Raw genomic sequence first — 9,883 nt, forward strand, 5'->3', positions numbered from 1 at the left:
AATATATATTAAATAACATATATTAAATCATTAAATAATATATATTAAAATAAAATTGTTGCTAAGAAAAAAAAGAACTCTTAACACGGAATAATGCAAAGACAACCCAATTAAAAATGGGCTATAACTTAATATACAGAAACAGCGAATGATCACACGAAAAGATGCTTAACATGATTAGCTATCAGGGAACTGTAAATCAAAATGACAGTGATACCAATTCATACCCTTTAGGATGGCTATAATCAAAAGGAAGGTAAGGATGTAGATTAATTAGAAATTTCAGTACACTACTGATGGAAATGTAAAATGGCGCAACTTCTTTGGAAAACAGTCTGGCAATAACTTAAAAATTTATGTACAGAGTTACTGTATGAGGAAAGAATTCTGCTCCTAAGTATGCACTTAAAAAAATTTTAAACTTTATTTTTAATGTTTTTCTTTATTTTTGAGAGCAAGAGAGACAGCATGAGCAGGGGAGGGTCAGAGAGAGAGAGAGGGAGACAGACTCTGAAGACAGGCTCCAGGCTCTGAGCTAGCTGTCAGCACAGAGCCCAATGCAGGGCTTGAACCCAAGAACCATGAGATCATGACCTGAGCTGAAGTTGGATGCTTAACCGAATGAGCCACTCAGGCACCCCAAGAAAATTTAAAGCTTATTGTCCATATAAAATATTGCCAGTAATTATTCATTGCAACATTATTCATAATAGCCAAAAAGTAGAAACAAATCAAATATTCATCAACTGATGAATGGGCAAACAAAATGTGGTATATCCATACAATGGAATGTTACTGTGCAATAGAGAAAAAAAAACCCCACTCATTCATGCTATACCATAGATGAACCCTGAAAATATGTTAAGTGAAAGGAGCTGGAGAGAAAAGGCCATATATTTTATGATTCCATTCATTTGAAATGCCTCCACCAGACAAATTCTTATAAATAGAAATTACTTGTTGCCATACACTAGAGAAAAGGGAGATTGAGGAGTGACTACTAACGGGTGTAGGATTTCTTTCCGTTAGGGTGTTAAAATGTACTGGAATAAAGATTATGGTGATTGTTGCACAACTGTAAATATACCAGTATGAATTTCATGTAAGATACCAAATGAGTTGTACACTTTAAGTGGATGAATCATATGGTATGTTAATTATATCTCCATAAAACTATTTTTAAAAACAAAAGTAAAATAAAGACATATCTAGATATAAACTGCATTGCTGACACAGTTTCTTTTTGTATATAGTGACTGCTGACACTTCGGTATTACTCTTCAGTGTCTTTGAACATGTATTATTTTAATAGTTCCAAAATACAAGTTCCTAAAACCACATAAGGATATATTAAACCACAGTAGTCTTTAAAAAATACTGTTAGATTGTGAATTTTTTCTCTTATAAAAGAAAAATACTTACTTAATTGCTTGTGCTCCTGGTCGTTGCACAATCAAAGTGCTAAATTCTTCCACTACAATATCTAACAGTTCAGGTGTTTCTCGTTTTTCTCTTAGAACAATAGACATACTTTTCAAATGAACAAAAAGCTTCATGGCTTCAAACTAGAGTATATTCAGAGGAATAAAATGAGAAGAAAACACATATGTATAAATACAACAAATACTCTCATACATATACTTTATTTCTTCCAATAACCAAAACATACTTTAAAAACCCTTTATATATTAAATCATCACATTAAAAAGTAGGAGCAATTTTTATCCTTACCTTGGAAATTAAAATAATATTTACAGACTAAATATCAAAGTCAGTTAGTAACGTATATTTCTCAAAGAATTAAAAACAGATCTACCTATCATTAAATTCTAAGATATAAGGCATGAAAAACATTATAAAACATCTTACTGTTTTAGGCAAGGTTGGATCAACTGCTGTTTCACTGTAGCCAATTGCTTCATAGAGTAGAACTTTTTCTTCAGGTGTCAACATTTCTTCAAGAACTACAAATCATAAAGAAGTATTTTACATTCTTAAAGTGGTAAGACAATGTTAATCCATAATTCAGCTGGCTTTAACAAATGGAGTGCAAATTTAACTCTCTTTTTATACTTTTAAGAAATTATTAAAAAAAATTAATTAAAAAATTTTTTTTAATGTGTGTGTGTGTGTGTGTGTGTGTGTGTGTGTGTGTTTTAATTTATTTTTGAAAGACAGAGACAGTGTGAGCAGGGGAGAGTTAGAGAGAGAGGGAGACACGGAATGTGAAGCAGGCTCCAGGCTCTGAGCTGTCAGCACAGAGCCCAATGCAGGGCTTGAACCCACAAACCGTGAGATCATGACCTGAGCTGAAGCCAGACACTTAACTGACTGAGCCACCCAGGTGTCCCTAATTTAAAAATTTTTAATGTTTATTTATTTTTGAGATCACAACAGACAATGCAAGTGGGCGAGGGGCAGAGAGGGCCACACAGATTCTGAAGCAGGCTTCCAGGTTCTGAGCTGTCAGCACAGAGCTTGAACTCTCAAACTGTGAAGATCATAACCTGTGTTGAACCTGGAGGATTAACCGACTGAGCCATTGACGTACCATTTAATTAAAAAAAAAAAATTATAATCACTGAATATCAGGATGGCATTGGCAATTTTAAGATTAGTCTCCAAAAATGTAGGTTGCTAAATATATAAATTTAGCAATATAAATTTCTAAATATTTGTATTAAGCAAGCTCACAAAATGGTTCACAGTATTACACACTTAATGGCATTGTGCTAATAAGTAACATACTTAGCAAAGTAGGTAGTATGAATATCCCATCTTCCCATTTTACAGATGATAAAATTTAGGTTCAAAGAGTTTAAATAGTCTGCCTGGGCTACACTGTTAATAAGTGACAGATCCAGGATATAAACTTAAGCCTCTAAGTCTCCAAAGCTATGATCTTAAATATTTGGTAAGGAAACAATAACCTTTCCAAGAAACAATTTCAACAAAAATGTGCAATGGTTTATACCCTTTGTGAATTTTTATTTACTATGTATATGCATTTACTAAATCCTCTGAGCCTAAAGTTCTTCTGTAAACATTACAAGTTTTTATTTGACGTATACATATCTGCAATGTTACAATCGTTTTATTGATAAGGATAAATTACATATGAGATCTATGCACATAATGTTGATTTTCATTAGAAAATTTTCTGCAAAACTTCATTTTCAAACCTGAAGATTAGCTGCACTAAATTAACCTGATGATTAACTGCACTACTATAAAATGAAGTGGACCTACTTCCAGGCTTAACATCTGGCTGTTCTTTACTTTTTGGTTCTGACCAAGTCCACAGCCAGCTAAACCATCCTTTATTATCCTCTGCATCTTTTGCTCCTTCTCTGTAAATCCTGTATCCAGCTTTCTTTACCTAAAATAAATAAATTTTCAAATAAATGACAAATTATCCTTATTTAGCAAGTCAAACAGAAAAACGACATTTAGAAAACTTAACTACTCTAGTGAACAAATGTAAACAATATACAAACTGACAACAAAACACAGTAACTCCAACATTAGCCAAACGTGAGAATTTAGGACTACCAGGTACGGTCAGCCCTACTGTCTTAACAAATCCCCAAAACTGGATTTTCACCTTCGTATGAACTGAGTGTTTGAGAAGCCAAATTATTTAGGAAGAATTTTTCACCACAGGACCTAATTTAAATGGTTGGGGCAAAACATTAAATCAATTTTTCTTATACTATCAGAAGCAAATCTGAACCCCTTTCAGGAAACAGTATATTACAGTGCAACACTAATAGTATGACTACATCCATCAAATCTACATGGAATCTAGATTTACTGTGACCAATCGAAACATAATCTGGAATTACCTCAACTTCTGCCTGTTGTCTTGATATAGTTATATTAAATACATCCAAGATCTTTTCCAACTCCTAAAAATATAAACAAAATTACGTTTGAAATAACTTTATATGCCTATATAAATATTATAAAAAATTTTAAATTACAGTATCAAATGGCTGCACTGAAGCAAAACTATAATAGAAAGCAGAGAACAGATCATCCATCAACATAATATTCCTGTTAAATTCTCAGAAGTGGTGCATATATATATATATGCATATACATATATGTCAGCTTGGAAACTGTAATGATCAAATAACCTCTTAACAAAGACATCACATTATGCACACAGGTGTTACAACCCTACATGATTTACAGACACATACTAAAAGATACCATATAGGCACTGCTTAAAATTATTTTTGGGTTTTAACTACAACAAGCATAAACACATTAGTGCCACCGTCAACTAAAAATGATAAACCCTTCATATATGCACAGTTGGTGTCATCTTTAACATATACCACGTAAATATAGATACATTTAAAACTTATTTTAAAATTTTATATTTTCAAAAGTTTTTATGACTACTGAAATAAACTGAGATAAGCTCAATCTTTCATATCAATACATTATTTCCATGATGACTTTTAAGACTGTCATGCTAAAATCGCTTTTCCCCCCCAGGAAAAGCCAACATGACCTACTTTATCTAGAAAACAACTTCACTCAGGATTCTACTATCCAGCAGATTTGAAGGATTCAGGTTAAGATAAAAAAAAAAAAAAAAAAAAAGTAAGGAAATGTGTAACCACCCAAAAAGCCCTCTAAACCCAGGCATTCCTAATAGTCTAGGTCTGCAGAAAGTCCCCTACCTTGAAATAAAACTAAAGCTCAATCTTTAGGGAGCTTCTAATTGGAAACTGGTCTAGATTCAGAATGGTTACAGTAATTTCAAGAGACTACCTCCCCTCAGTTTCCCTAAACTAAACTTTTATCCATCCATTAAACAATCCCTTCTAGAATACACTACAATGCTAAAAGACTAGTATTTAGGGATTTCTCAAGACAGATAAATGTAAAGTTGCTGGTAAAGACTAGAAATGCCACAAAAATGATGACAAAGTAGGCTCTGTATGGTTAGAAAGTTCAGGAAAGTTCATACAAGAGATGGGACTTAAGTAGAGTTTGAGGCATGAATAAAAGTGGGGCAAAGAGATGAGGAAAGGCAGATAGACTTGGCTACAAACAGAAGCATGGTATGTATAAAAGACAAGAAATGTATGTAATTAACACCATCATTTGTAACATAGAAAAAGGGAATGGTGACAAAGTGAGGCTTTGAAATCTACACGAAGAAGATTGGAATCAATGTAGCAAATGCTTTTTAAGCTTTTGAGGTTAAAAATGTCACAGTGTGAGGCTTCAAATTAGTATCTGCAGGAACCCAAATCTCTCCAGATTCAGAGTAATTCTCTAATTCCAACAGCTCATTGAGTATCACCAGAGCTCACATCACCCAAGTAAAGTTAAGAGCATGAGAACAAAAAACTCTAAGTAAAAGAGACAGAGTCAGTCAAAACTGAAATAAGTAGGAAGTGTTAGTCACCAAAGACAGAGGAGTTATGTAGTACAAAATATTCAACAACTTTTTAAAATGCTAACCTGCAAAGAGATGAGAAGATCACCAGGTGGCTTCTTAGTTGTTATCTTTTTTTTATATAGTTCTTTATACTGCTTCATTTTTTGCCTGTGTTCTCTAATATACTTCCATGACCACATCCGTAACCGCGGGCAGACATTTACTTCCAGAATACCATGTATAGCATAAGTCCACCTATAGTAAAAATAAATAAATAAAGATAAATTTAAAAAAAAAAACAGAAACAAAACCCTACAATTAACAGCCTCAAACTAACCGTAGGAAATAAAATTACTTCTACTCCAAAACAACATATGTAACTACATACAGACTATCAAAATAGTGTACTGAGTACCTGATTTTTCCCAGCCTTATTTGTATTAAGACTACATTATAAAATTTACCTCTTTCCTAAGTGGAAATAGGCAAAAATCACTAAATTTTCCTACAAAAAAAATCTAGCTTTACAGAGAAACTATGGAAATATTACTTGGCAAATAGCACTTTATTCACCTGAATAGTTAATTAAAAGTCAACTGAAGGTATTTGCAACTTCTAGAAACAGCAAGAGGTTAATAAACTGTTAAGACTTTTGAATTTAAAAATTTTTTTTTAACATTTATTTTTTGAGAGACAGAGAGTCGGGGAGGGGCAGAGAGGAAGACACAGAATCTGAAGCAGGCTCCAGGCTCCCAGCTGTCAGCACAGAGTCCAATGCAGGGTTCGAACTCACAAACTGTGAGATCATGACCTGCGTTGCAATCAGATGCTTAAACAACTGAGCCCATGTGCCCCAGGACTTTGGAATTTAAAAAAGGGCTCTACTTCAGAGATACACATAACCTTTCAAGTTTAATTATATAGGTTTAAAGTATCAAATATTAAGGTTTGGGGTTTTTTTTTTTTTTAAATGATATTGCTAGACACAAATGAGGATATAGTTTTTAATAATCCCAAAATTATAGTTAATGAATGGTGTTCTAGTATCCCCATTTAAAATTTTTCTTAGAATCCTTTAAGTCAATTTAAACTAATAAGCAAAAGCCACAAACCAAACAACAGTTTGTATATGTCTTTAAAGAGTATCTTAAAAAGTTATTCTCAAAGTCAAATTCACTTTTATGCTATAAATTATAAATTTAAAAACATTACATCAACCAATTCTGCCTCTGGGTATTTGATGAAAATGAAGGGGCGCCTGGGTGGCTCAGTCGGTTATGTGGCCGACTTCAGCTGAGGTCATGATCTCACAGTTCCTGAGTTCAAGCCCCACATTGGGCTCTTGGCTGACAGCTAGCTCAGAGCCTGGAGCCTGCTTCACATCCTGTGTCTCTCTGCTCCTCCCCCACTCCTGCTCAGTCACTCTCTCGCACAAATAAACATTAAAAAAAAGAAAAATGAGAACACTATTACAAAACATATATACCCGAATATTCACTGTGGTATTATTAACAAGTCAAGATACAGAAACAACCTAAATGTCCATTAATGAACTAATGGATAAAGAAAATGTGGTGTGTGTGTGTGTGTGTGTGTGTGTGTGTGTGTCTATATACTATGTATATATATTATATATATTATACATACACACACACACATATATATATACAGTCATTCCATGACGAGTATTATTCAGTCATAAAAAAGGAATGAAATCTTGCTATTTGTGACAACACAGATGGACCCTCAGGACATTATGGTAAGTGAAATTAGACCAAGAATGATAAACACCAGATGATCTCACTTATATATGATATCTCAAAAAACAAAAAACTGAGCTCACAAATATAGTACAGACTGGTAGGTGGCAGAGGTGAGGCTTAGGCAATGGTTAAAATGGGTGAGGGGATTAAAAGGTCCAAACTTCCAGTTATAAAATAAGTCATGAGAATATAATGTACAGCATGGTAACAATAGTTAATACTATACTGCATATCTGAAAGTTACTAAGAGATCGTTAAAACTCTAAAGAAAACTTTTGTCACTGTATTTGGTAATGGAGGTTAACTAGACTTACTGTGGTGATCAGCTCACAACACATACAAATATTAAATCATTAGGTTATAAATAAACCTGAAACTAATGTAAATGTCAAATTATTCCTCAATTTAAAGAAGTAAGCCACTTTACCATTCTCTGGCATGATAGTGAAGAGGCACATCAGGTTTGAATTTCCTGTAGGGCAGATTCTGGGTCATCATATCAACTGACTCAAGAAGCTCCATAATGCTGAAATACTAAAGAATGAAAATATTAAGTCCATTTGATGTTTCAGATTTTGTGTTCAACTGTCTAAGAAGTTAAATGTTACCATAAAACTCTGGATTTATGAAATACATTTAAAAATCTTACTTCTGAAAGACATTAAAAAAATCTTAGTTCTGCTTTTATCAAATTATAGCTCAATTTAAAATTTCATTGAAAACAAATCACCTGTGGTTTATTAAATTCAATTGCTATCTCATGTAACTCAACTTCCAGGTTTATCTTGGGGGCAGAGAAGTCAAAATCCGACCGCCGATTCATCTGAAGTTTGGCATTAGCAGATATGGGGCGAAACACTGGAAAATAATGCAAATTTTAAAAATTTAAATTGAGTTATATTGCAAGAGTCTCAAAGTCCTAAAGGGACGGAGCTGAACTATTGATTTTCATTTAATTTCCACACTGCTATAATTTGGTCAGATGAACTGTCAATTAATAGAGAAGATTCTTTTATCTTTTTCCTAATTATAATTCATATTTTCTTAAGTAAACAAAAACTAAGTCAACTTCCCCTCAAAACACAAACATAACCCTTAAAGACAGGAGCACTCTCTAAAACGCAAAAGTAGTGTAAAAAATAATGTTAACAAAAATACACAGTATAAAAGAATTACACTCAAAATGCTAAGGGGGAAAAGATTTTATTTAACCACTGAGTTCTATTATAGAACTATAATTTTTGTATTTCTGATCAGTTTCCATGTATCCATCTGCCTCCTTTTAACTTGTAAAACAAGATTTACCCAGGATAACCTTCTTGGCTCAACCCATAATTTACACAGATTAAACTAAACCTTTTATATTTAGTACCAAAAAAGGCTAAGAATATTCTTGCAAAGGGAGTCCAGTAATAGCTGAATCTATAGAGAGATCAACTATTAAATTATCAGCTAATCTGTATAAAAACATAGTACATTCCTCTTGTTTTAATCATCCCAAGGCACAGCACTTAATTTTTCACACTGAGCTTTCAAATGTACTCAACATATTACACTCAATTATACATATATTGAACTTGAATAGAACCAGAAGATATTCCACAATAGGAGACTGGTTAAATTCATCATACAATACATACCAGAGAATACCATACAGTGAAAAATATGAAAAATTTCATAGTATGTATATATATGTATTTATGAATATGCATATGTACATAAATGAAAGGATATACTAAAAGAAAATTTAAGAAGTCTATGTACAAGGCAGTATTGCCACTATTTGAAAAATAAAATTCTTCTTCTCCCCTAGCTTTCTTGTTTTAGATAGAAGACTATACAACTCCCATACCATCCTCAGTTGCAATCTCTATACATCTCTCGGTTACAACCTCTCCTACCTCTCATTTTAGCTCCTTGCAACTCTAATTTCCAAGTGATTTCCACATACAAATGCTCTTTCCAAAGCCTCTCAGAACCTTGGACTCCTACCCCCTTACTTCATCACACAGATTGGCCTCATTTTAATGTCATATCCCACAGTTCATGTTGTTGAGAAATCATGCAATATTTAGTCAATGATAGGCCAAATCCATACATACCACAGCATGTTATTGCACAACCAGTGAAGTAGAATGATTGTTACACCTTTACATGGTTGCTTAAAGGAAAAAAAGAAAACTCTGCGACAGAGGCTCTATACACATGTCCTTCAAACTGAAAAATACTTAATTTTTGAAATTTGAAATTGTGAAAATAGACCACTACCTTATACCATACACAAAATTAGCTCAAAATAGATTACAGACCTGAATATAAGACCTGAGGCCATAAATATCCTAAAAGACAACAGAGACAAAGTGCCCTGACATTGGTCTTGGCAATAACATTTTGAATCTGACATCAAAAGTCAACAAAAGAAAAAATAAACAAGTGGAACTACATCAAACTAAAAAGATTTTGCACAGCAAAGGAAGCCATCAACATAAAGAACAGGCAACCTACTGAATAAGAGAAAACATGTGCAAATCATTTATCAGATGAGGGATCAAAATTCAAAATATATAAAGAACTCCTTTAACCCAATTTCAGAAAAAATTAATTTACCACAGGGCCTTTAAGAAAAAAAAAATTGCCCAACCCCTAATCTAGCTCAGTGGCTCTCAAAATGTGTTATTAGTCAAAATCACCAGGAAAGCCTGTTAAAACATAGATTGCC

At 33.2% G+C, this 9,883-nt stretch overlaps 1 protein-coding gene across 1 annotated transcript in view; it reads right to left on the bottom strand.

Annotated features, from left to right (window-relative positions):
• The window catches only part of VPS13A (vacuolar protein sorting 13 homolog A), a 223,031-nt gene that overhangs the window by 176,058 nt on the left and 37,090 nt on the right, over positions 1-9,883 (bottom strand). The window contains exons 9-15 of the mRNA XM_029919678.1: positions 7,895-8,022; positions 7,592-7,698; positions 5,485-5,656; positions 3,846-3,908; positions 3,250-3,379; positions 1,870-1,964; positions 1,423-1,565 (exon numbers count right to left, since the gene is read on the bottom strand). Of these exons, the coding sequence (XP_029775538.1) occupies positions 1,423-1,565; positions 1,870-1,964; positions 3,250-3,379; positions 3,846-3,908; positions 5,485-5,656; positions 7,592-7,698; positions 7,895-8,022 (838 nt within the window). The remainder of the gene's footprint in view (positions 1-1,422; positions 1,566-1,869; positions 1,965-3,249; positions 3,380-3,845; positions 3,909-5,484; positions 5,657-7,591; positions 7,699-7,894; positions 8,023-9,883) is intronic.

This window comes from Suricata suricatta, chromosome 13, assembly GCF_006229205.1.
Source record: "Suricata suricatta isolate VVHF042 chromosome 13, meerkat_22Aug2017_6uvM2_HiC, whole genome shotgun sequence".
NCBI lineage: Eukaryota > Metazoa > Chordata > Mammalia > Carnivora > Herpestidae > Suricata > Suricata suricatta.